General features: G+C 43.5%; 1 protein-coding gene across 3 annotated transcripts in view; it reads left to right on the top strand.

The window, feature by feature from the left end:
* The window catches only part of tmtc3 (transmembrane O-mannosyltransferase targeting cadherins 3), a 65,923-nt gene extending 40,397 nt beyond the window's left edge, over window positions 1-25,526 (top strand). For 2 of the 3 annotated variants that reach the window (XM_052029830.1, XM_052029829.1), the window contains exons 9-14: window positions 8,653-8,773; window positions 13,613-13,724; window positions 14,264-14,367; window positions 17,071-17,240; window positions 20,919-21,145; window positions 22,973-25,518. In XM_052029830.1, the coding sequence (XP_051885790.1) occupies window positions 8,653-8,773; window positions 13,613-13,724; window positions 14,264-14,367; window positions 17,071-17,240; window positions 20,919-21,145; window positions 22,973-23,796 (1,558 nt within the window). In that variant the 3' untranslated portion in view covers window positions 23,797-25,518. Of the gene's footprint in view, window positions 1-8,652; window positions 8,774-13,612; window positions 13,725-14,263; window positions 14,368-17,070; window positions 17,241-20,918; window positions 21,146-22,972 lie in introns of all 3 variants that reach the window. The other variant, XM_052029828.1, reaches the window with a different exon arrangement.
* Window positions 25,527-27,467: the final 1,941 nt, after the last annotated feature.

Genomic DNA, 27,467 nt, shown 5'->3' with positions numbered 1-27,467 from the left:
CCTGTGACTCTCCAAGTGCTCTGTTATTATAAGATGTAGCATTTTCCCCATTATTGATGTCAGGTCAACCAGTCCATCTGTAATTCCATGTTACAGTTCTACCTCCTTTTTTATATGAGTGCAATGACAATAGCTACCTTCCAAACTCTTCCAGGGTCTAATGCATGTACTATTTAGAGTCATGGAGTTGTACAGTACAGAAAAAGGCCCTTCAGCCCATACTTGTACATGCCATCTCTAAGGCCCAACTGTCTGCGTCCCAGAGTGCTTAAGGTAGTGGCCCTAGAATGTTCAAGTATGAAATTCCTAGTGCCAGTTCCTTAAGTACTCTGAGCTGTAGACCATCGGACCCTGGGGACTTATTGGTCTTCAATCCTTTCAATTTCCCTTGCACCATTTCCCAACGAGTACTGATTTCATCAAGTTTACATGGGATTCTTTCTTGGTTTGTCTAGGGCAATGTTCCTGACCATAGCTTTAAGGAGATTTAGAGGGGACTTGAAGAATTTTTCACCTGGAGAGTGGTTGAAACCTAGAATGCACTGCCTGTAGAGGTGGAGGAGGCAGGTACTGTCACAACACTTTACTATCTAGATGAACACTCAAAAGGCCAAGTTCTGGAAAATGAGATTAGTATAGATATTTGAGGGCTAGTTTGGACATAATGGGCTGAATGGCCCGTTTCTGTGCTGTATGTCTCCAGTGGCTTTCTGAATGAGAGTCCCACTTGTTCACATTCAGACCAGAGTTGCCCCTGTAAATGCCCGATTACATATCGGGCTGCTGCCTTGAAGGAGTCAAGGTCATCCTGGCAATTCCCGGTAGCCTACAGCTAGCGTGCTGAGTTAATTTATTTCTACATTTTTGTGAACTTCCTAAATTGTCCCAAGACAACTCATTCCCAAAGGCATTTTGACACCAAGCCACTGTAAAGAAACTAGGAAAGCATAGAGGCACAGTTGTTAGCGCTGCTGCTTCACAGCTCTGGTGACCCAGTTCGATCCTGACTCCGGTGCAGTCTGTGTAGAGTTTACACATTCTCCTTGTGACCGCATGAGTTTTCTCGAGTGCTGCACATCCCAAAGACACACTGATAGAATAATTGGCCACTGTAAACTACCTGCTGGCGTGGGTAGGTGGCAAAGAGAACCAAAGGAGAGTTGATGGGATGTGAGAGAGTGCAGGGCTACAGGGTAAAAGAGAAGGGGGGTGGAAATGTTCTCCATGCATTGAAGTCCTCCTGTGATTAAGTAATCATGAACAAGTCACGGACCCCCTGTAATTTTTGGCTCCCCTCTCTGAGGGTTTTGCATCTCAGTTTGGGGACCAGCAACTTGCATTTCTATAGCACCCGTAATGTAGAAACGTGACCCAAATACTTAACAGCTATGTCAAAGGTAATTTGCCACCAAGGCACGATAAAGAAAGGAGGATGGGCAAGTTTGAGGATGAGTTTGGAAAGAAAGTTTGAAGGTAAAGAAGCAGAGAGATGGAGATGAGCGGGGGAAAGGTGGGGTGTTTAGGACCACGGCAGGCTGAAATCTAGAGAACAATTGGAGCTGCAACTTTGACCCTTGGAATTATATGCTCTTCTGTATTTTTGAGTTGACCCATTCTGCCAATTGAAGTATTTGCTCGTTCTCTGTCAGGGATGAGCAGATCTAGTCAAAATGGTTTTTCTTCTGGAGTGTGGATGTACCTTCTGAAATGTTGCTGTTTTTTGGGAGGGGGTGGAATTCTGTAGTTTGATGAAAAACAAACACTCGGAACAGTTGGATATAAAGTCCACCAACAGCAATTTCATGTATTTCGGGTTGGATTGTTGCAACAGATGGATGAATTTCATCCTGCCTGTGGATTTCCATTCTTTTAGTTGTACATCCATGTCTTTAGGCTGTTTGTTAGTGAGTAACATCCTGGGCAAAGTCAAGAAATTGCTTTCTCTCCCTTGGGTTGTCTGGGATGGAGCATCTGCCTCCTTTGGGGTTTGGACATAGTGTTGTGTCCACAAGTTCTTAGTTTAAAGGAAAGTCACTTGTCTAGACAACAGATGTTTCTGGTAATTGTGAGAAGAAACAGGGCCAGAGGCCTCTGCAGTTATTAGCTTGATGAATTGAGACTTCACCTTGCAGGGAACTGGGACCCAAGGGTAGCCTGGAGCTGTCAGATTAGCATTCACTCATATGAAGCTGGCCTAACTTTAAGGTAGACCATTGTAGCTTACTGTGAATAAATGGGTATGATGAAGTTATTGGTCCAGAAGTCAGAAGCCCAGATCATTGACCCAAAGACATGGGTTTGAATCCTACCTTGCCAGTGAAGAATTGAAAGTAATTAAAAGATTCTAAAATAAAATTCCAGGACGTTAATGATGGATTGTTATGAAAACCTGGAGCAAAAAACAAACTGCTGAAGGAACTGAGTGGGTCAGGCAGCATCTGTGGGGATGGGGAGGGGATGGTCAACGTATTGGGTAAAGACCCTGCATCAATCTGCCTCCACAGATGTCGCCTGACCCACTCAGTTCCTTCAGCAGTTTGGCTTTTGCCCCAGATCACAGCATCTGCAGTCTCTTGTGTCCCGGTTATAAAAACGTGTTTGGTTCAAGGCAGCCACTTGGCTTGGGAATCAGCCAAGTGAATAAAAATCAAAAATTACTGGCAAAAGAACAGATATTACTGGAGTGGGAGTTCTTAGCATTTGACCCAGATTCTTGCACTCAACAAAGTTGTGTTTATTGAGGACTCTGCTCCCATGCAATCCAGACCATTAAGACTTTCCATACTTCTTGCCTGGTTCTATTCTTTATAGATGTTCAAAGCTGTGCATGGCCTTAGAGTTCATTGTAACTGGTTTATTATTGTCACATGTACTGAGATAGAGTGAAAAACTGTTTGGCAGGCCATCCATGCAGGTCATTCCAAACATAAAGTACACTAGGTATACAAAAGGAAAAGCAATAACAGAATGCAGAATATAGTGTTACAGTTACAGTGCAGGTAGACAATAAGGTGCAAGGGCCATGATGAGGTAAACTGAGAGGTTAAGAGTTCAGTGCTTCCTTATGGTAGAAACAGACTGGTATATCGGGATTGGGATGTCACTTGGAGTTTATAGCATGGAAGTGACCCTTTAGGCCTAACCAATCCACACAGGCGTTTTTGCTCTACGTGAGCCATCTTGCACCATGCCATCTCTTCTGCTCTGCACTTGAAGTTGGCACTGGATGGAAGAATTTCTTTAATCATCTTGAATTCTTTTAATTGGACCACTGCAGTTTTCTCAAAACTTCAAAGGTGAAAATAGGCTGGATTGTTAGGCGCAGGAGAGACTGCAGATGCTGGAAATCCGGCTTCTGCCCTCTTTCTTTCCAGTCCTGGTGAAGGGTCTCAGCCCGAAACGTCGACTGTTCATTTCCCTCCATAGATGCTGCCTGACCCGTTGAGTTCCTCCAGCGTTTTGTGTGTGTTACTTGATCATTTGGCGATTTGTCTGCACTCTTAGGTCAGCATAAAGGACATGGCACCATCTCAGAAGAGTAAAGGATGTTTTCACTGGTGTGCTGGCTAATGATTATCCCCTAATCAGCATCGTAAAACACAGGCTATCTGTCCATTATTACACTGTTCTTTGTGAGAGATTAATTTGTGTAAATTAGGTGCTATGCCTGATATAGTAGAACAGCAACTACACTTCAGATGTTCTTCATAGGCTGTAAAATGCTTTAGGATGTTCTGAGGTCAAGAAAAGCACAAACATATCATCTATTTCTGTGGAGAAACTACCTAAAAATTTTGCACATCTTCAACATAACTTTTTATTATGTTTTGCTTATGGTTTCTTGCTGGTTGCCTACATGTGCAGTAAAATCATTTTGTCGATGAATGTTCAGTGAAGGTCACCTGAAAATTTAGTGCATGTGGCTTTGCAAACATTAGTTTATTCATCTTTTGTGATCTGGGACATTCTTGCCAAGGCCGCATTTATTTCCCATCCCTAATTGCCCTGGAGAAAGTGGTGGTTAGCCACCTTTTTGAACCAGTGCAGTCCCCCTCGTGATGGTGGTTCCACAGTGCTGTTGGGTGGGGAATTCCAGGATTTAGATACTGTTGGCACAGGAATGGTGATGCGGTTCTGTATTGTGGAGAGCCGAGGCTGTCATGTGACAGCACGGCCCGGCACTTGGTCGAAAGCCACACCACTGTCAATCAAGGCCTGACTCTACCCCCACCCATTAGGGCACACCTGATGATTGGCTTTGGTAAACACCTTGGTACCTGGGCCTGGGTCATCGGCCTGTTCAAACTACCTGGGCTGGGCTGGCCCGGCCCCCAGCCCTCCAGCACTATAAAGAGTGCTCCATGTGTTGGTTCTGTCTCTTTGTTGCCCCGGAGGAATGGTGAAACAACGCTGAAGAGACCATTGGTAAGAGTGTGCATTTCCACTGGTTTAGAAGCATTTTAAGTTAGGATTCCCTGGGTGTGGAGCCATGCCTGCACTGGGTCAAGGGGTGGTGGGTAACACAGTGCCTTTTCCTTGATTGTTTGTACCCAGTTCGTTGTGTGTGCATGTATTTTACCCCTGTTCCAATTTTCCCCACGCGTGCTACCACCGGTGCGTGTGCATGTGTTGCCCTCGTCACCTTTTCCCGCGTTTGCCTTTGTAGATAAAATCCTTCCTCGCCAGACTGTGTTTAGAGTCCATTACTTTCAAGACCTCGAACTTGTCTCATGACAGGTTCCAAGTTAGGATGTTGTGTGAGCTGTAGGAGAGTCTGCAGGCGGTGGTGCTTCCACGCATCTGCTGTCCCAGTCCTTAGTGGTAGAAGTTGCAGGTTTGAGAGGAGTTGGCAGGAAAAACCCAGGCGAGTAAGTGCAGAGTATTTTATAGATGGTGCACGCTACAGCTGTCACGCACCGGTGAGGGAGGGAACAAATGCTTAGGTTGCAATTGGGGTACCAGTCAGGCAGTCGCCTTGGATGGTACTGAGCTTGAGTGTTTTTGGAGCATCTAGGAAAATGGAGAGCGTTTCATCACACTCCTCACTTGTGCCTCATTTCTTGTGGAAAGATCACACATCAAAGGATACCCTGCTCTTGTAACCAGTTGCTGAGCAATTCTCTCCTCCCTCCATTGATAGGTGGAGGGACTTGTAGTGGTAATGTCATTGAATATCAAGGTCAAGGGGTTAGACTCTCTCTTGCTGGAGAATTATCATTTTTGTTAAATGTAATTTCCCATAAGTAGTAACATGTTGTCTTTGCTCAATCATATTATTTTCTAAGTACCCTGTTATCATTTCCTTAAATAGAGGTGCAGCAGTTTTAGCCTACTGATACCAGGCTTACTGGTGTGTAGTTTCCCCATTTTCTGTCTCCCTCCTTTCTTGTACTGTGTGGATACAATTGCCACCTTCCAATCTGTGAGAACTATTCTAAAAGTTATGGAATTCAGGAAAATGCCAACCAGTGCATCCACTATCTCACATCCACCTCCTTCGAAGCCGTGAGATGCATGTCATCAGGTTCTTTGCAATGCTTTCAGTCCCACTAATTTCCAAAACTACGTTTTAACTATTTATATTATTTCTTTGAGCTCATTTATTCTAGATTCCTTTTCCAAAAGGAAGCTGTCTGAAGTGATATGGTGGAAGCAGTGGTTAAGTAAATACAAAATGATTTTGTAAGCTGGGGTAAGAGGGGCTAAGGTTTTTCTTCAAAGCTCTTCCACATTTATCTGGTTGACCTACCTTCCACCGACATCTATATTAAAGAAAGCTGCAGTGACTTTACCAGTGTGTGTTAACAAATTAGCAGCATGCGAATGTTTATTTTGAGAAGAAACAGTTTTTGAGCCCATATGTTGCTCATCTGTAATTACCCCGAAAAGCTGTTGATAATCAAGCTTCTTGATCTGTAATCTTTGTGGTTGTGATGGTGCTTTGAACTTGTGTTGAATAGAAAATTGGGAAATATGTCCAACTTATTTGTTGATTATTAACATTACTGATTTTAATTACATACAGGGTTGGGTTGCATAAAATTTAATGGCCCGAATTGGGAAATTGCTTGGGGGGGGGGCTAAACCTTAGTCCATGCTATGGTGTATGCCTGTCGTGACCCTCCTGCTTCATCCAACTTCACTGATATTCCTCCTTTCTCCCCTCTACATCCAGCCTTTCCTTACATTTATCCACACTAATTACCTTAATAACTCCCAGTGCTCCAAATGTAATGAAAGTTTTCTGCAATGAATCAGCTTTGCTGTGTTGCGGACAAATATTTCTCCATTACACTGTTTAAAGAGTGACTCATTTATTCTTTACAACACAGAAGGAGGCCATTTGGCCACTTATGTCCGTGCCAGCTCCCAACAGGACATTCTCTTCACTCCCATTTTCCTGTGTCCCTGTGACTTCTCTCACAGGACCATAAACTCCCCTATTGATTGTTTTGCCACCTCGCCTACACTAAGGGATAATGTTCGGAAGCTTTTGGGATGTGGGAGGGAATCGGAGCACTCGGTGGAAACCCACACAAATACTAAAGACGGTTCCTGGGGCTATGAGGCAGCAGCGCTAACTGCTGAACCTCCGTGCACAATTAACACATCTGTTCTGAAATTCGTCCCCTGTTAGAAACTTGGCTTGGCTCATTAGGTAGCACTTGTGCCTCTGTTTCAAGTATTGCATCGAAACCGGCTGAAACACTATAAGTTGCTGATTCAGTGCAATGCTAAAGGAATGGTGCAGTGCTAAGAGGGTACTCTTCTTGAGGTGCAGCATAAATGTCTTTTTGACTTGATGCAAAGTTCCATGGCACTATTTGGAGAAAACACCAGTCTCCTGGTCAGCATTTCTCCTGCACTCAAGACCACCAGAAGTAAATGAGCCGATTCTTCCTGTCACTGCCTGATTGTACTTGGTCCTTTGTTATTTTAAAGGTATTGCATGCCTTATAAATTCAGCTTAAAAGCATCGTCACTAACACAATTTTGTCAATGTGGGGTACCTTTACACCTCAAACTGGAATCTCTGATCAGTGAATTCATTGGGTTGGTTTGGCACTGTATTTTGAGGCTTTGATTGAGTACTGGCTACAAGAACATACCAACTTTTGGATTCTAGGGATAATCATTCTGCATGGGGATTTCAGGACTGCAGTAAGAACAAAGAGCTTGCATTTGCTTGAGCCTCTCATGACATCAAGATTCCCAAAAGAGCTTACAGGCAATGAAGTACTTTGCAGTATTATAACATGAGAAGCGAGGCAACCAATATGCACACACCAAGGTTCTCGGACAACAGCGGGATGATCAGTTTCCTTGACGGTGGTTGAAAGATAAATAATGGCAAGGCACTGAGGAGAACCTGTCGCCAATGCTGCTCCTCAGGCCACTGCGGCGAGCTGTTTTACATCCACCTCGGAAGGTGGTTAGAATCATAGAGTAATACAGCATGGACACAGGCCCTTTGACCCAACTGGTCCATGCCGACCGTGGTGCCCACCAAGCTTGTCCCATTTCCCTGCATTTGGTCCACATCACTCTATACCCCTCCTATCCATGTACTTATCCAAATGTCTTTTGAATGTTTTAATGTACCTTCCTCAAACACTTCCTCTGGCAGCTCATTCCATATACTGACCACTCTCTACATGAACTAGTTGCCCCTCAAGTCCCTTTATAAAATCCTTCCCCCCTCACTTTAAACCTATGCCTTCTAATTTCTACTTCCCCCTTTGTTATGAGTGAGGAAACAGATTTGAAGGATCTCAAAAGCAAAGGACTCTGAACACAGTCTGGCAGGAAAGGATTTTATTTAAAATGGAGAAGCGTGGGAAAATCACACCAGGGATAAAGCGCGCACACACACACACACACACACACACACACACACACACACACACACACACACACACACACACACACACACACACACACACACACACACACACACACACACACACACACACACACACACACACACACACACACACAACTAGGTACATACAATCAGGGAAAAACAATACAATACCCGCCACCGCTTGACTCAGTTAAGGCACAGCTCTATGTTACTAGGGACACTAACTAAAATGCTCCCAACCCTTTAACAGTGCACACCTCACCAACGATTTCTCCGGCGCCGTACCACAGTCCTCGGCCTGGAGTGAAGTAGGGTGGTCACTCAAAGACAAAAGAGAAAGAGCCAAGCACATGTGGTGCTCTTTATAGTGCTGGAGGGCTGAGGGGTCCAGCCCGAGTGATTTACAAAGGCCAGTGGCCCACGGCCAAGTACAAAGGTGCTTAAAGGGGCCAATGGTCAGGTGTGTGCTGATGGGTGAGGTGGGGCGAAACCTTGATTGGCAGTGGTGTGTCTTTTGGCCAGGTAATGGACAGTGCTGTCACGTGACAGCCATGACCCTCCACAGAATACACCCTTCCCTGGGGAAAAGACTGCATGTATTCACTATCTATGCCCCTCATGATTTTGTACACCTCTTGAAGGTCACCCCTCAATCTCCTGCAAAAATTACCTTGCTGACTCTAAAATGATATAACCTACTTGAGACAAACATTTCGTTTATTTCTGGTGTAGGAACTAATATTCTGTGTATTTTGTCAGTTCACTGACCAGTTTCATTTTTCCTTTAGGTACCTAAAGAAGCTGTCTTGGATTGGTTTGATGATTCTACTTATCGCCCATACCACTAAGACAATATACCGAAATTGGGATTGGGAGTCTGAGTACACCCTATTCATGTCTGGTCTGAAGGTACAATGGCATTTCACTAGTATTGGTAATTGGAAGCTAAACCTGTAAACAAGACGCTGGAGGAACACAGTGGGTCAGCCAGCATCTGTGGAGGGAAATGGGCAGTCAGCGTCTCAGGTCGAGACCTTTCATCTGGGCAGAGGTCTCGACCTGAAACATTGGCTTCCATTTCCACCACAGGTGCTACCTGACCTGCTGCGTTCCTCCAGCATCTTGTTTGTTCTCCAGGTTCCAGCATCTGCAGTCTCTTGTTTCTCCAGTAACTAGGTCCAGAAGCAAGAGTACAATCTTTTAAAGCTTGTGTTTTTTTAAATTTTCTAATTGTTGAGATGCTGTCTTATTGATTTTTGAGATTTTTTTCCTTTCAAAAGGCGTTTCTTTTCTTCCACTGTTTAGATAATAGAGGAATCAAGAAATATGGGGTTAGAGCAGGAAACTGATGCAGAGGTAAAAGACCAGCATAATCTTATTGAATGTCAGCTGGCATGAGGGACCAAATATGAGAAAACGGAAAGACGGAGTGTAAGGATGTGGTGGTGGTTATATTACAGGGCTAGTAACACATTAACATGGACTAACAGCCCAGAAACATGAGTTAAAATTTCCACCTTGGCAGGAGTAGAATTTAAATTCAGATTAGAAATAATATGGAATATTGGGGAAGAAAAAAAACTAGTCAGGATAATGGTGACTGTGATACTTGCAGGCTATTGTTATCAAATGTTCTTTAGGGGATGAAATCCACATTATCTGGTCTGATGCATTGTCTGCCCTTTGAAATGGCCACATAAGGCAATCTGTTGTATCAAGTCATGTTAAGTTTCATGAAGTTGGATTAAAGACAGTTAGGATTAGCCAATAAATGCTGATCTTGCCAGCATGCTCACATACTTTTTTTTAAAAAAAAAATTCCTATTGAAACTGCTACAAGAAAAGGTGTTTAGGTTTTCAGTTTTATGGTGTTAACAGTTTCAGGGGAATATTGAGACAGAAGAGACTGATAATGCTGGAAATCAGGAGCAACACACAAAGGAAGCTGGAGGAACTCAGCGGGTCAGGCAGTATCTATGGAGGGAAATAAACAGTTGATGTTTAGGGTCAAGACCCTTCATCTGGACTGAAAGAGTAAAAGGGAGCCAGTATAAAGAAGTGAGGGGGGAGGGATGAGACAAGAGCTGACAAGTGATAGGTGGATCGAGGTGAGGAGAGGTTGATTGGCAGGTGGGGAGGGCGGAGAGAATGATAAGAGGCTGGGAGGTGATAGGTGGAGACGGCAAAGGGCTGCAGATGATGGAATCTGATAAGAAAAAGTGAAGTGAAACCAAATAAGAGAGGGAAGGTGGGCAGAGAGGAAAAGTGGGGAGGAGGGGATAGGGGACCCCAGTAGGAGGAGTGTATGGGTGGTAGGCAGATGGAGAGGAAGGAGACTGTGATATGAGCCAGGGTGGGGGTGTGTGTTTGGAAGGGAGTGGGACATTAAGTCAACATGTCTAGTGGCATAGTTTGAAGACCAGCATGGGAGTTACCTTTGATAACCTGGCTAATATTTATTCCATAGATAATGTTACTTAAAATTAGATGTAAAGGCCATTATCACAAAGCCACTGTGTAAGTTTGGTGTGTATAAACCGGCTGTTTTAATACATAGAACAGTATAAATTGAAGAAAAGTTCTAAATTGGTACAAGGCGAATTTTGACAGTATGAGACAGGAGCTTGCAAAGGCTGATTGGATAAGGTTGTTTGCAGGCAAAGGGGAGGCTCTTAAAGGCTCTTAAATGTCTGCATGTTCCTGGCAGAGTGAAGGGCAAGGCTGGTAGGAGTAGGGAACCCTGGATGACGAGGGTTGCTGAGGCTCTAGCTAGGAAAAAGGAGGTGGCATGGGTCAGGTACAGGCAGCTGGGATCAAGTGAATCCCTGGTAGAGTATAAGGGATGCAGGAGTGTACTCGAGAAGGAAATCGGGGACGAAAAGGGAGCATGAGATAAATTTGGCAAAGAAGGTTAAGGAAAATCCAAAGAGATTTTTTTAAGTATATTAAGGGAAAAGGACTAACTAGAGAGAGAATAGGGCCCCTCAAGGACCAAAGGAGACACCCTTGTGTGGAACCGCAGGAGATGGGCAAGGTCTTTAATGAATATTTCTCCTTTGTTTTTATTGTGGAGAGAGACATGAAGACTTCAGAACTTGGAAAAGTAAATCGGAATCTGTCGAATTTATAGATGGTGTTTGAGCTTAAATGGGGAGGTCTTGGGGATGGTCCACATTACAGTAGAGGAGATGCTGGATGTCTTAGAAGTTATGAAAGTAGACTAGTCTCCAGGGCCTGACAAGGTGTATCCAAGACCACTATAGGAGGCTAGAGAAGAAATTGCAGGAGACCTGGCTGAGATTTTTGCATCATCATTAGCCACGGGTGAGATGCCAGTAGACTGGAGAGTAGTGAATGTTGGGCCTTTATTTAAGAAGGGTGGCAAAGAAAAAGCTGGGATCTGTAGGCCAGTAAGTCTTAATATCTGTGGTAGGTAAGTTACTGGAGAGGATTCTGAGGGATAAGATATACGAACATCTGGAAAGACGGGGGTTGATTAGGGTAGTCAGCATGGCTTTGTGCATGGGAGATCGTGTCTTATGAACTTGATTGAGTTTTTTGATGAAGTGACTAAGGAAGTTGATGAGGGCAGGGCCCACAGACGTGGTTTATATGGACTTCGGTAAGGTCTTTGATAAGGTTCCACATGGGAGGCTGCTATGGAAGTTTGGATCTCATGGAATCCCAGGGAGAGCTAGCTAATTGGATACACAATTGGCTTGATGGTAGAAAGTGGAGGATGATAGTGGAAGATTGTTTCTCGGACTGGAGGCCTGGGACTCATGGTGTGCCTCGGGTTGGTGCCGGGCCCATTGTTGTTTATCATCGAGATCAACAACTTGGATGAGCATGTACAAGGCATGGTTAGTAAGTTTGAAGATGACACTAAAATAGGTGGTGTAGTGGACATGAAGAGGTTATCAAGAACTACAGGGGGATCTTGATCAGCTGAGTAAGTGGGCCGAGGAATGGCAGATGGCATTTAATTCGGATAAGTGTGAGGTGTTGCATTTTGGAAAGTCAAATCCAGATAGGACTTTCACAGTGAATGGCAGGGCTCTGGGAGTGTTTAGAACAGAGGGACCTTGGAGTACAAGTACCTGGTTCACAAAGTGGAGTCACAAGTAGACAGGGTGGTGAAGAAGGCATTTGGCACACTGGGCTTCATAAGTCAGGGCATTGAGTATAAAAGTTGGGAGGTCATGGTGCAGTTGTACAGGATGCTGGTGAGGCCGCACTTGGAGTGTTGTGTTCAATTTTGGTCGCCCTGCTATAGGAAAGATGTTATCAAACTGGAAAGAATGCAGAAAAGATTTACAAGGATGCTGCCAGGACTTGAGGGACTGAGTTTTTAGGGAGAGGTTGGCCAGGCTGGGACCTAAAGAACAGAGTGTAGGAGACTGAGAAGTGATCTTATAGAGGTGTATAAAATCTTGAGGGGCACAGATAGGGTGAATGCACTCAGCCTTTTTCCCAGAGTTGGGGAATCAAGAACTAAAGGACATAGGGTTAAGGTGAGAGGGGAAAGATTTAAGAGGAACTTGAGGAGCACCTTTTTTACACAAAGGGTGGTATCCGTGTGGAACGATCTGCCAGAGGAAATGGTTGAGGCAGGTACAACAACAACTTTAAAAAAAACAGTTGGACAGATACATGGATTGGAAAGGTTTCAAAGGTTACAGGCTAAAAGCTGGCAAATGGGACTAGCTTAGATGAGGAATCTTGGTCGGCATGGACCATTGGGCCAAAGGGCCTGTTTCCATGCTGTATGACTCTATAGCACGGGAATAGACTCTTCAGCCCACGATGTCTGTGTTGACCATGATGCCAACTTAGTCTGCACATCTGCCTGCACATGGTCCATATCCCTCCATTCCCTGCCTGTCTAAATACCTCTTAAATGTTGCTATTGTATAGTTTTGTTTCCTATAATATAATTGTGCCTCTTTTACTCATGTTCTTCCTGGTTATAAAGTGCTTTGAGATGCCCTGAAAGGGACACAAAAGGCATCTTGTGCTTTCTCTGTGGCTGGATTTTTGTGCCAGTCTACAGCAGAGCCTAGCTATCTCAATGTTCCACAGGAGTTATGGCCTTGAATGGTAACTGACTTTCGGGTGCTGAATGCTTAAGCCCTGCCTCTGGAATGGTCTGCTGTTTTGACAGCCTGCTCCTGTCAAAAGTCTTTGAAAAGTTTTTAAAGTTGCTTTGATAATCAGAGAAATTTAAACTGTTCAAATGGGGAAAAAAACTTCAAAAAGATTTGCTTAATATTTTTAATTTAAATATTTTATGCATGGCTGATATGGCATGCACCAGCCTCTTCGGCTCAGGTTAGTTGTGCTTTCCCCTGCAGTCATTGCTGAGTCCAGCAGCGGTGCAGGAGGTAAAGTACACCACAGCTGATTTCCATCTTGCAGTGTGCAATGCAGAAACTCAAAGCGACCTGACCTGTGTAGTAGAGTTAGCAGGCTGTGCGCGATGGAACTGCCGGCTAAAAATCCTGATGATCTGCCCAAATGTATAAATTCCAGTTTCTTTCGCCCTTGTGATAAATTGTGATTTTTGATTATTCAGGATTATTTGGGCCATGTATTTGTGGGAGCTTTGGTAAGGGTGGGAGGGGAGAGGAGTCAATAATTGTAATGTGAATAGTTTGGTGTTCTGCTTTAAAGGAATTGTTCATGGATTTAGTGAGCCTCAATAGTTCTACTCCAAAACTGAGAGAGTTCAATTCTCTTTAATTGAAGGTCAATAAAAATAATGCAAAACTTTGGAATAATGTGGGACATGCTTTGGAAAACGAGCATAACTACGGGAAGGCTTTGAAGTACTTCATTCAAGCCACAAGAGTTCAACCAGGTAAAACTCAGTTCAGTTGTGAAATGCTTTTGGGGCTTCTCTGGATGCATCCTTTTTGCGGTTGTTGGCAAGAGATGGGAAATGGGAGCTTGGATTGCTTACAGCTTTGGTCGAATTGAACACATGGCATTTTGGCATGTCCACTTTCACAATGTGGAGGAGACATTGGGACATAATTATGTTATGCTGCAAAATTTGGTCCCAAATAAGTGAGCTAAAAACATTTATTCACTGCGCATTTAACTGTTTGTCTTTCATCTGTTGCACTACTTTGGGAGCTGGATAGTTGCCAACTGATACTGGTCCTTTTGCTCGTGTTTCAAGGTAACTGCTATAGATAACCAGCTTTGCTTCCCTGTCCCAATTTACAGTAACTTGGAATCTGTGGTAGGGTTATTTGAACTGAGAATTTGATATGTGAGGTTGAGTCCCAATTAATCTGTTCTCATGATTCACATTAGGTTGGGTAAATGCAAAAGCCTGTAAGGTCTTGATTTGTTTTGCTAATGTAATGTTTATTCTATATTTTTATTGTAAAGATGATATTGGTGCCCATATGAATGTTGGAAGAACTTATAAAAACCTGAACAAAACCAAAGAAGCAGAAGATGCCTACATGCTTGCAAAATCTCTTATGCCACAGGTACGTTAAGTGTTTGGATAGCGAGGGAGCTGCCAAACCAAATTAGAACATAGAACAGTACAGCGCAGGAACAGGCCTTTCAGCCCACACTGTGGTGCTGAACTAATTACATTAGTAATAAAATGCCCAACTAAACTAATCCCTTATGCCTACACAATGTCCATATCCTACCATTTCCTGACATTCATGTGCCTATCTAAGAGCTTCTTGAATGCCCCTATCGTATCTGCCTCCACCACCACCCCGGCAGCACATTCCAGTCACCCACCACTCTCTGTGTTTAAAAAAAACTTGCCCTGCACATCTGCTTTGAACTTAACCCCTATCACAAATGCATGCTCTCTGGTATTAGACATTTTAACTCTGGGGGAAAGATGCTGGCTGTCTATCTATGCCTCATAATCTTATAAACCTCTATCAGATCTCCCCTCAGCTTCCGCTGCTCCAGAGAGAACAACCCAAGTTTGTCCAACCTCTCTTCATAGTACATCCCCTCTAATCCAGGCAGCATCTTGGTAAACCTCTTCTGCACTGTCTTCACAGCTTCGACGTCCTATAACGGGGCGACCAGAACTGAATGCAATACTCTAGATGTGGCCTAACTAAAGTTTTATAAAGCTGCAGCATAGCTGCCTGACTCTTGAACTCAATGCCATATGCTGCCTTTACCACCCTATCAACCTGTGTAGCCACTTTCAGGGAGCTATGAACTTGGACCCCAAGATCCCTCTGCTCATCAACACTGTTAAGGGTCTTGCCATTAACAGTGTGCTGTCTCTTTACATTTGACCTCCTAAAGTGCAACTCTTTACATTTGGCCGGGTTGAACTCCATCTACCATTTCTGAATTGATACATGTTAGGCAGATTAAAGTATTTTTTACTCCAGTACACACTACCCTCAGGAATGTGGTTATTTCTGTTCAATCCAAGCTGATGTTTATTGTCTTTGATATTGTGACTCATTTCAGAAATACGAAACTTTCAATTTTTACACGATTCATTTTGTAATGGATAATTACAGCATTTTGTTTAATGATTATCAGGGTTTGATAAAGCCTATCTTAAATTATCTTTGTTAGAACATTAGGAACACAAGGTCATCGAGCCCTCAAACCCACTCCCCTTTCAATTAGAGCTGACCTCAATCCTATACCCTGGCCCTCCCCCTTTACTCTGTTTACCTAACCAAAACCATAAGTGCAAGTCTCAGAAGCTCCAGTTGTCCAGAACCCTTGGCTTTTTGGCTAGGGAATTGCAGATTTCTGCCTCCTGTTGTTTGAAGAAGTCCTTCCTGATTCACTTGCTGAATGGTCCAGGTCTAACTTTAGCATTGGGTTACCCTTCTTGGTTTCCCCATCCTGAGATGATGGTTTCTATATTCCCAATGTAATCACTACAAGAAAGTAAAAACCTCAATTCAGTTCCTCAATCCTTTATCCTCATTGGAACCAAAGATGACTTTAGATAATGTGTCTTCATAATTTAGCTGTCGAAGTCTCTGTATCACTCTGATGGAGCTTTGCTGCATCTTATTTGCCAGTATATCCCCCTTCAGATGTGACCACATCAGAATACAGTTGTCCCTTGAAATAAAAGCCAACATTCCAGTAGAATCATTGTACACATCGTGTACACAGAGTAGATGTGGCTAAGCTGTTTCTCTTGGTGGGTGAGTGGGTGAGTCCAGGACTAGAGGGCACAGTCTTAGAATTAGAGGGTACCTGTTTAAAACAGAAATGAGGAGAAATTGCTTTAGTCAGAGGGTAGTGAATTTATGGAATTCTTTGCTACGTACAGCTATGGAGGCCCAATCATTGGGGGCGTTTAAGGAGGAGTTTGATAGGTATGTAATTGGTCAGGGTATCAAGGGATATGGGGATAAGGCCGGAAATTGGGACTGGATAGGAATAGTTTAGTGTAGCTCATGGAGTAGACTCGATGGGCCGAATGGCCTACTTCTGCTCCTTTGTCTTGTGATCTTTTATTCCTGTTCCCAGCTAATTTCCAACCCAGCTCTGCTTTCATTTTTTAAATCTCTCTTGTGTGATTCCTTATTAAATGCCCTCTAGAACTACACATAGGTGATAAACATCGAAGCTCTGTTAGCAACTTGCTGAACTACCCAAAATATTAAATTAAATTAAGGGAAGATCTCATGAATAAAGTCGTGCTGCCTTTTTCTGATTAGCGAACATTGTTTTAATTATTTAGCCGCTATCCGTAATGACAGATTTTTAGTTTACGAGTTTGTTTTTGCTGGGTTTCCCCATCCCACCCCTTCCTAAATAATAGAATGACATTTGTCTAAGCCATTTCCTTATTATTGTGGTCCCTATAAATATATTTAAGCTTTAAAAAGAAGTTGCAGAAAAGTATTTGGTAATGACGTTTGGTCCTAGTGCGTGAAATGTTTACATGGCCGCAACAATAAGTGAATTGGTGCCGTGTGTGTGAGAGAGAGCATGCACACATCTGTGTAGACAGGGAGCTTTATATAGGAAACTATTGTGTGCATACGGTATTGAGGTAATCAGGCACTGTTGAAAGGCCAAATGACCTACTCCTCCTGTTTTCTCTGAATGCTACTCAAGAACCTGTACTTATTCCAGTAAAACGTTGATATATGCTGATGCTTATTCTGAACTGCTCTAAATTGACGTTGAGATTTATGAACCTGTTTGCCTTTTCTATTTTGAGAAAGGTTATACCAGGAAAGAAGTACGCAGCACGCGTCGCACCCAATCATCTAAACGTTTACATTAACCTCGCAAATTTGATTCGAGGAAACGAATCCCGCTTGGAAGAAGCTGACCAATTATACCGCCAAGCAATCAGCATGAGACCAGATTTTAAACAAGCCTACATCAACAGGTATTGAATCATAGAAGTTCAACAGTACAGAACAATCCATCGTAGTGCCTGTGTCAGCCTTTGAAAGAGCACTTGTGCTTTGTGCCCACACCCTTACTTCTGTCTATTGTTTGTCCTACCCAAGGACCTGTCCAACTCCTCTTTTAAAGTCATTTGTGGAATCTGATTCAGGAAGAACGTTCCAGCTCTCAACAACCCTCTGCGCAAATGTTCCACCTCCTCTCCCCTTGGGTCTTCCATCAACAATGTTTAATATGTGACTTGAGTAGATGTCTTGTACCCCAAATAGTTTATTTTAGCTGACAAGACTACTTTAATCTAATAGCCATTTTAGCCTCTTAAAGTTCCCTGGGAATCTAAGGCTGCTTAAGGTGTGTCCGAAGGAGATGTAAACAAATGGAGATGATGAAACCTGATTTACTGTTCTTTTTCTCTGAGTTTTATAGAATGTGGGTTTTGGGTCATTAAGCTCCTATCAGAACTGGGTTAGCAGGTGTTAAGATCCAGAGAAATGATGGTGAGGGGGAGATAGGACAGAGAGAACGAAGGATAAATCAAAAAAAGTGCTGGAAAAACAGAAAATGCTGGAAATACTCAGCAGGTCAGGCAGCATCTATGTGAAGAGAAACAGTTAATGTTTTGGGTTGGAGACCCTTGGTCAGAACTGAAAAGGAGACAAAAGCTTGTAAAGCTTCAAGGAGAGTGGGAGAAGGGATATCTCTGATAGGATATAACAGGGTTAACCTTGGGGGATAAGCTGTAAACAAGATTATCTGGTTAATGAGTGAATGGGAGCAGTTATAGTGAGAAAATAGACAAAAGAACCTAGACAAAAGAACGTGGGAGTTGCAAAATGAAGAACAGGAGGGGTAAACACAGCCCAAAAAAGCACATAAAGAACAAACTGAGCTAATGTTACAGATGGATGAGAATTCATGTTGAGACGCAAGATTGTAAATGCTGGAATCTGGAGCAACAACAAGTTGCTGCCGGAACTCAGTAGCAGCTGTGGTGGGAAAGGAAATGTCGATGATTCACGTTGAAGTCCTGCATCAGGACAACGAGTTATTTGAAGTGGTAGTGTGCACAAAATGCTGGAGGAACTCAGCAGGTCAGGCGGCATCTATGGAGGGAAATAAACAGTTGACGTTTCAGGTTGAGACCCTTCATCAGGAGTCCACAGATGCTGCCTGACCTGCTGAGTTCCTCCAGTATTTTTTGTATATTGAACCCAGATTCCAGCATCTGCAGAATCTCTTGCATCTCTGTTGTATTCAATACTGAATAGAGAAGGCGATAACGTGCCCGGACGGAAGATGAGGCACTGTTGCTTATCTTGCTCTTTGTGATATTTATAAATGACTTGGATGAGGGTGTGGAAGGGTGGGTTAGTAAGTTTGCTGATGACACGAAGGTTAGTGGTGGTGTGGATAGTGTAGAAATTTGCTGTGGATTACAACAGGACATTGATAGGATGCAGAGCTGGGCTGAGAAGTGGCAGATGGAGTTCAACCCGGAAAAGTGTGAAGTGATGCACTTTGGAAGATCGAATTTGAAGGCAGAATACAAGGTTAATGGCAGGACTCTTAGCAGTGTGGAGGAGGAACAGAGGGATCTTGGGGTTCACATCCATAGATCCCTCAAGGTTGCTGCGCAGGTCGATAGAGTTGTTAAGAAGGCGTATGGTGTGTTGCTTAAGCTTGTGTTGGGCCTCCCTATGATAGTACAGGAGGCCACAGAGTGAGATGAGGGATTAAAGTGGCAGACAACAGGAAGCTCCGAGTCGACCCTGCGGGCTGAATGCAGGTGCTCCACAAAGCAATCACCCAATACACCTGTGTATTTTCCTTTTTATGTTCTCTCCCCCATCCTTCTCTGGGATTGCCCACCCTGACCTGCCGGGCTTGTCCTCCTGCCCTGCATTTCACAACTTCCACATTCTTTCGTCCAGGTTCTTCTGTCTACGTTCTCACTCTCCATCTGCTCCCATTCACTAATTGACCAGATAACCTTGTTTACAGCTTATCTCCATGGTGACCCTGGTTTTACCCTGTCAGAGACATCCCCTCCACCACCACCCTCCCTGCAACTTTACGAGCTTCTTTTGTCTCCTTCCCAGTTCTGAATTGGAATTGGTTACTGGATACTGGAGCAGAATTAGGCCATTTGGCCCATCGAGTGCTCCACCCTTCAATCCGGGCTGATTTTCTTTTCTCTCAGCCACATTCTCCCATCTTCTCCCCATAACCCTTAACCCCCTTACTAATCAAGGACCTAAATAGACCCAATGACTTGACCTCCACAGCCCTCGGTGACAATGAATTCCACAGATTCACCACCCTCTGGCTGAAGAAATTCCTCCTCATCTCAGTTTTAAAGGGACATCCCTTTATTCCAAGGCTGTGCCCTCAGATCTTACACTCTCCTACGAATGGGAGCATCTTCTCCACGTCCACTCTATCCAAGCCTTTCGGTATTTGGTACATGTACTGAAATTATGCAAAAAGCTTTTGTTTGTGTGCCATCCAAACAATTCATGCCATACATGTATATCGGGATAGTGCAAAGAAAACAATTCAGAATACAGCATTAGTTACAGAGAGAGTGCAGTGCAGATAGACACAAAATGCAAGGGACATGACGAAGTTGATTGAGAGATCAAGAGTTCATCTTTAGTGTATAAGATGTCCATTCAAGAGCCTGATAACAGCCTGAATATTAATTCTGTTTCTCTTCCCATGGATGAGGCCCAACCTGATGAGTATTTCCCACACTTCTGTTTTAGAACATAGAACGTAGAACCGTATAGCACAATACAGGCCCTTTGGCCCGCAATGTTGTGCCGACCTTTAAATCTCGCCTAAGATGATCTAACCCCTTCCTCCCACATATCCCTCAATGTTAAATTCCTCCATATGCTTATCTAGTAATCTCTTCAATCTGACCAATGTACCTGCCTCCACCACTGCCCCAGGCAGCGCATTCCACACCCCAACCACTCTCTGGGTAAAAAACCTTCCTCTGATATCCCCCTTGAACTTCCCACCCATTACTTTAAAGCCATGCTCTCTTGTATTGAGCATTGGTATTGGGCATTTTAGTTTTAGAATGAGGGATATGGTGTAGACCAGGGAGGTTGACTATCAGAAAAGGTGGATCTGGAGAAGGTGAATAAGTGTGTGAAGTTTTAAGTAGAAGAGATTTCTTAAAAACTATGAATCCTGGAAATGAGATACAATAACTGGATTTGCAGGTTATTGAAAATTTCTCAAATTGCTATTGCTGTGTTTGGTGATTATCACCTTGCTTTTTTGATCCTTTATTGTGTTCACATAGTACTGACTCTCAAAGTATGTCATGTGAAATGAAAACAAAATGCTGGAAACATCCAGCTAAATCAGCATCTGTGGTGGGAGCTTAAATCAACCTGAAATGTGAACTGTTCCTCCCTCCACAGATGCTGCCTGACCTGCTGAGTGTTTCCAGCATTTTCTGTTTTTATTTCAGATATCCAACCTTTGCACTTTTTTCCAAAGCCAATTGGGGTATCTTGGTGAAAGACAGGATATACAGCAAATTTCCTTTCTTCAAAGTAACAGGAAAAGTTAATACTTTGTTCTGCAATTCAGATTTCCTTGTCCAGACTGGCTGCTAAGTTTTTGATGCTTTAATTCTTAGGGGGGAGCTGCTTCTGAAGATGGACAGACCTTTGGAGGCCAGGGACGCCTACATAAGGGCCCTGGAACTGGACAGGACAAACGCTGACCTCTGGTACAACTTGGCAATTGTTTACATTGAGCTCAAAGACCCATCTGAAGCCTTGAAACATTTCAACCAGGCTCTGGAAATCAGTTCAAACCATAAGCTGGCACTGTTTAACTCTGGTCTGCTGATGCAAGAATCTGGTAAGTAGGCTGGCAAATCTCAAAACCCATTCTACTTTTAACTAGCCTTGGTTTAGTTAGGCCATGTAAAGTCCAGTTGTAAGTCTCTGGTTATTTTCTTATGTGACCAAAGGGATTCTTCTGTGTGGACCTGACGTAGACTAGGTGGGCCAGCTAGCCGCCTGTGTTGTAATATAAAGGTTGAATACATGGACAAACATCTATGATCAACTGCAGGAGAAATGAGCACTAGAGATTAATATTTGGGCATTTTATTACTATTCTAATTGGTTCGGCACAACATTGTGGGCCGAAGGGCCTGTTCCTGTGCTGTTCTATTTTCTATTTAAGTCCTTGGTTGTCATCCATATCACACAGAAAGACATAATTTAAATCTGAGATTCCTAGCAGTTATTGTAGGAACTTTAACCCAAAGATGTTAAAAGCAGTCTGCAACTCTGGAACAGTTGCTAAGCAATGAATTTCACCCCTTTCAGTCTTAAGGCGTCCAATTTAAGCTGCAGTGGAGGTAACAAGGCAGCCTTTTCAGATGGAAGGGAAGACCCAAGAGACTGCAGATGCTGGAATCTGGAGGAACTCGGCGGGTCAGGCAGCATCCTGCCATTGGCCTTAACCACAGTCCCGATGCTGCCTGACCTGCTGAGTTCCTCCAGCTTTCTGTGTGTTGCTCAAGGGTCTTCTACGTACCCAATATACCTTATTTACTAATGTAGGAGAAAGGATGGGGAAAATCATCTGGAACCTTTACCATCCCATCATGCTGCAACCTTGTGTAGTCTCCAGCTGTCAATGTAGGAAAACATTTGGAGTTGTGAGTGAGCCCCAAGCTAAGGGCCATATATGTGAGACTGCTAAGAAATTCATTAGATGAAGCAGGAGAAGCATCATTACTCGAGGAGTTGGAATGTCACACTACCTTCCATGTGGAGTGGTTAAGGCTGGAGACATGAGACTGCAGATGCTGGAAAATGGAGCAAAAAAAAAACCAAACTGCTGGAGGAACTCAGCATGTCAAACAGCTTCTGTGGAGGGAGAGGGATGGTCGATGTTTCGGGTCGAGACCCTGCATCAGGACTGTGGTTAAAGCTAATGGCATTGATGAACTGAATGAAAAGAACAGAAGGACGTGTTGATGGCATTGGTTGACGAGGAGTAGGAGGGAGGCGTGTGGAGAATAACCGCAAGTCTAGACCAGCTTGGCTGTGCTGCACATTCAATGTAATTCAGTGAACTCGGCCTTTCCACCTTGGAGCGACGGAGGATGAGGGGGGGACCTGTTAGAGGTGTATAAGATGATGAGAGGCATTGATCGTGTGGATAGTCAGAGGCTTTTTCCCAGGGCTGAAATGGTTGCCAGAAGAGGACACAGGTTTAAGGTGCTGGGAGTAGGTACAGAGGAGATGTCAGGGGGAAGTTTTTTAATGGTGAGTGCATGGAATGGGCTGCCGGCAACGGTAGTGGAGGCGGATACGATAGGGTTGTTTAAAGAGATTTTTGGATAGGTACATAGGGCTTAGAAAAATAGAGGGCTATGGGTAAGCCTAGTAATTTCTACGGTAGGGACGTGTTCGGCACAACTTTGTGGGCCGAAGGGCCTGTATTGAGCTGTAAGTTTTCTATGTTCTATGTAATAGTTGTCAGTAGAACCATTGAGTATGTCTTTGCTATGCTTCAACAAATGAAGTCGGCTTTTTGTCATGGTTGTGATCTCATACTTATCCTGGAGAATTAGATTGGTTAGCAAGATAACTGAATGAGGGGAAAATGAATGGAAGCACGAACGGGGAATGCTTTGCTTGAACATTTGCCTTCTGTGTTCTGTAACAGGTGAGGCCAGTCTAAGGCCAGAGGCCAAGAAGCGGTTTTTAAGCTATGTGGAAATGGAGCCAAAGGATGCAAATGGGTACTTCAATCTGGGCATGCTGGCCATGGACAACAAGCAGAACGTTGAAGCTGAAGCCTGGATGAAGAAATCCATCGAGGTGCAACCAGGTTTCCGCAGCGCTTTGTTTAACCTGGCCTTGTTGTACTCTCAGACGGGCATGGAGTTGGAAGCGCTCCCTGTTCTGACAGAGCTGTTGCATCATCACCCTGATCACGTTAAGGGCCTCATCCTGAAAGGAGACATCCTGATGAATCGAATGAAGGATATTAAGGGAGCCAAGCAGTGCTTCAAGCGGATCCTGGAGATCGACCCCACCAACATTCAGGGCAAGCACAACTTGTGTGTGGTATACTTCGAAGAGAAGGAACTCGTGAAGGCTGAGGCTTGTCTTGCAGAGACCTTGGCCTTGGCACCAGATGAGGAATACATTCACCGTCACCTGAGCATCGTACGCAGCAAGTTAGCAGCACAAGGCAGTGGTAGCCCATTACAACACCCGACATCGATTGCTCAGACAAACCGGGTGGGGCAGGAACCCTCGACTAAGAGCCTGAAGGGACAGAGCAGTGAACAGAAGAAAGCTTCTGGAACAGCAGATGCAACTGAAGCCTCCACAGAGCTTCCTAGCAACTCTAAACAATCCCCAAATGGGGTCAACAAACGGACAAAAAAAAAGTCCAATAAAGAAATAAAAGAAATCGAAAAGAAGCGTGCTGCAGCCTTAAAGCGATTAGAAGAGATTGAACGCATTTTGAACGTTGAGTAGACACAAAATCGTGCGATACTGTGTGATCACTGTCCTTTTCAATTGACTATTATTGTGGCAACAATAGTTTGTTTCCTGCTATGCAGGGAAGATTATTTTATGCAAAGTAACTTGAATAGAAATCATAATACCGACAAAGCCAATCGTATTTCCTAATGCGAATTTAAACACTAATTTAACAAAACTTAAAGACTCCTACCTCCAGCTATCTTCATAGTCTTGAAGCAACAGTCCCTTGTGTAGAAAAATGGTGCAAAGAGTAGCTTCTAAGGAAACACGGTGTGTTTCAGGGGTGTCAGAAGCCAAGGGTTTGGGCGTTCTTGCATAAACCCAGTAGATCTACTTGTGATCCTGCATAACAAAAGATCCCCAGATGGTTTGCCCCATCCACCCCCAGTTGGTTCAGTGTGTGAATGATTCCCCGGTTTAGGACCTATGGATTTGGGAGTTGAATTCCGGGCTCATGAAGTTAGTGGGTTTTGCTTAGGGAAGTGTTGAAACTCTTGTAATTGCCTTTGAATACAGTGGAAAAATTTGATGGCCACCCCCACCCACCCTTTTTTTGTCATTGTTTGGAGACCATGTTGAATGTGCTTGTGGGTAGATGTCATGGTAGGATGGGGGTCAGCTGAGAATTCTTCCCACCCCCAACCCCACCAGACTGAGCATCTCTCAGTGACCAAGTTCACTCATGGATGGGCAAGCAAGTGCCATGCTCCTTGGAATGAGATACAAGAAGGTGACCAAGTTTTCCAAGGCCTGGGTCGGAATCTCTCACAGGTAGAGAGGGCGAGTTGATTGATTGGCAACGTTAGCTAATGATTGCAAAGATGGTTACTGTTCAGGGTAGTTTCTCACCAAAATATACTGTAGTTTGAGGAGCTCTGTTTATATAAAGTACGAACAGCAAACCTGACCTCTGGCTTTTTTTTTAAAATGCCTGGGAATCTTCTATGATTATAAGAAGAGAGAGGTTCCGGAGGACTCTCACTCTGAGCGCGCACGCGATCTATTTGTATGGCCTGCAGCTCACCACCACTTACTTTTATGATGTAGCTGAGTGTTATGTTCACTTCATCATGTATTAGGCAGTGCACAGGACTGAGCAGCTTTGCCTTTCTGTGGAAAAATCTGCTAATGTGGCAATGACGTCTCTGCTAAAGTTAAACCACTCCTGGTATGAATGTTACATGGCAGCAGTCTTCAAAGCAATGTTTTTGCTGTGATTTCGTTATACCTATACGTAAACACTAAATCATTTATTTTAAGTCAATTCATGCACTGATACGTATGTATTAAAACAAATCATATATTCGATATTGCTTTATCTTGAATTTAGTATTACATGAAACTTTATTTTTGCTTGAGTTAGATTGATGTGCTTTAATCACTAATTAAAGTCAGCATACTACGGAGACAATTTCAGCCCTTTGATTGTATATAACCAAAGGGCTCAGGTATTGTTTAAAAATGAGGTAATGTCAAGTTCAGATCAATCAACACTACAATCTTATTCTGTGTTATTCACTTTTGCCATTTCATTTGTGGGGAATTGATCAGGTTATTAGCAGATCAAATCACCAACTAGAAATCTGCTGTCTTAACCAAGGCTTATTCTTAATAACTATGTGTTTATTTGAGATTAACAAGTGTGTTTATAACCTCTCACTTAAATGGATAACTTTTGGTTGTCTTTGCTTGAATGCAAATAAAAATTGAATTTTGGAGTATTGTGACTTTGCACTAGTTTCTCTTAAAGGGGAAGTACATCCAAGTGTAGCGGACTAAGCAGTCCTCACACCTGCTGTCACGTTCAGTGAAATTTTTCACCGCCTTTCCACGCTCCTGCTCAATCCCCACGGTTGCCTGCAGGTGCAAAATTTAAGGTGAACAAGATGTGTGAAACCACCCAGGCAATGTAGAGCATCTGTCAACGAGGTGCATAATGGAATCCTGTGAATAGTTGGTGGCGCCATTTCAGATGCGGGTGGTAATTCACTATCTCCATTATTTTTGGGTGGAGATTGGGAATAATTAGATCAGTGGTTGTCAGTGCCAGGTGAACCAGGAAGTAAAAAGGACAAGACATTAATGAGTCAATTATCTGGTCATTATCACAGTGCTGTGCACTAGCAGGTAATTAATAGATGAAAAACACGATGATGCTGGAGCAACTCATGTTTTCATCTAGATTCCAGCACCTGTAGTCCTTTATTTCTCTAGGTAATGAATGGTTTCTGCTTTTACAGAAGTCCATAAGTCTTTTTTGTCCGTGTCAGAAAATACACAAAACTCACTCTATGGTAGCTATACTCCTGCAGTATTGTAATCAATGGCATCAAAAGCACATAAGACCGTTAAGAAAGAACAATTATTAAAGGTGGGGAGAGAGAGAGAGGAAACTAGTTTTGTCATTTGTAGGATCTAACATATGTACCTAAGTCAGATGTTTGAATTTAATAATATGGGAGCTTGTTTGTATGTAGGGGTGTTCGTAACCCATGGACGGCCTGTATTGCACTTTGTAATGTACGAATCAGGAGCAGGGGAGGCCATTCAGCCCCTCTAGCCTGTTCTGCCACTTAAGATCTCATCTGTTCTGATTATAACCTCAACTGCACACTTCTGTTAACATAGAAGAGCACAGGTTGGGCCCTTTGATCGTGATGCTAATCCAAACTAATCCCATCTGCTTGTCCATGGTCGTTATCCATCCATTCCCTGCCTGTTCATGTCCGTATCTAAATGCCTCTTAAATGTTTTTTAAATTTTTTAAAATTTTATTTACAGCTTGGTAACAGGCCCTTCTGGCCCAACGAGTCCGCGCCGCCCATTTTAAACCTCCAAATTAACCTACCTGTATGTCTTTAGAATGCGGGAGGAAACCAGAGCACCCGGAGGAAACCCACGCAGACACGGGAGAACGCACAAACTCCTTACAGACAGCGACGGGAATTGAACCCCGATTGCTAGCGCTGTAATAGCGTTGCACTAACCATCTGTTTCCCCACCACTTCCCTTAGGGCACCTACCATTCTCTGACTTTTCAAAAAGAATACCTGCCACACAAATCTGCTTTAAACTTTCCCCCTCTCACCTTAAAGCTACACCTTCTAGTATTTGACATTTCTACCTTGGGGAAAAGAATCTATCTATCCTGTCTATGCTTCTCAAAATTTTATATACCTCAATCAGATCACCTCTCAGCCTCCGCTCAGGAGAAAACGATCCAAGTTCATCCAACCTTTCCTCATAGCTAATACTCTCTAATCCAGGCAACATCCTGGTGAACCTCCTCCGCCCCTCTATATCCATCCTGTAATGCGGTGACCAGAACTGCATACAATACTCCAAATTTGGCCCGACCAAAGTTTTATACAACTACAACATGACTTCCCAACTTTTATACTCAACACCCTGAATGATTTATCACCCTGTCCACTTTCAGTGAGCCATGGACTTGTGCATCAATGGTTCTAAGGGTCCTTTCATTTACTGTACACTTTCCTCTTACATTTATTTGACTACCCAAAGTGCAACACCTCACAGCAGAGAAGATTTACTAGAATGTTGCTGGGTCTTCAGGAGTTGAGTTACAGGGAAAGATTGAACAGATTAGGACTTAATTCCTTGGAGCATAGAAGAATGAAGGGAGATTTGATAGAGGTTTA

The sequence above is a fragment of the Pristis pectinata genome, chromosome 15, assembly GCF_009764475.1.
Source record: "Pristis pectinata isolate sPriPec2 chromosome 15, sPriPec2.1.pri, whole genome shotgun sequence".
In the NCBI taxonomy this organism is placed as follows: Eukaryota; Metazoa; Chordata; class Chondrichthyes; order Rhinopristiformes; family Pristidae; genus Pristis; species Pristis pectinata.
Note: the sequence above shows the minus strand (reverse complement) of the source record. Positions and strands in the feature narration are given on the sequence as shown.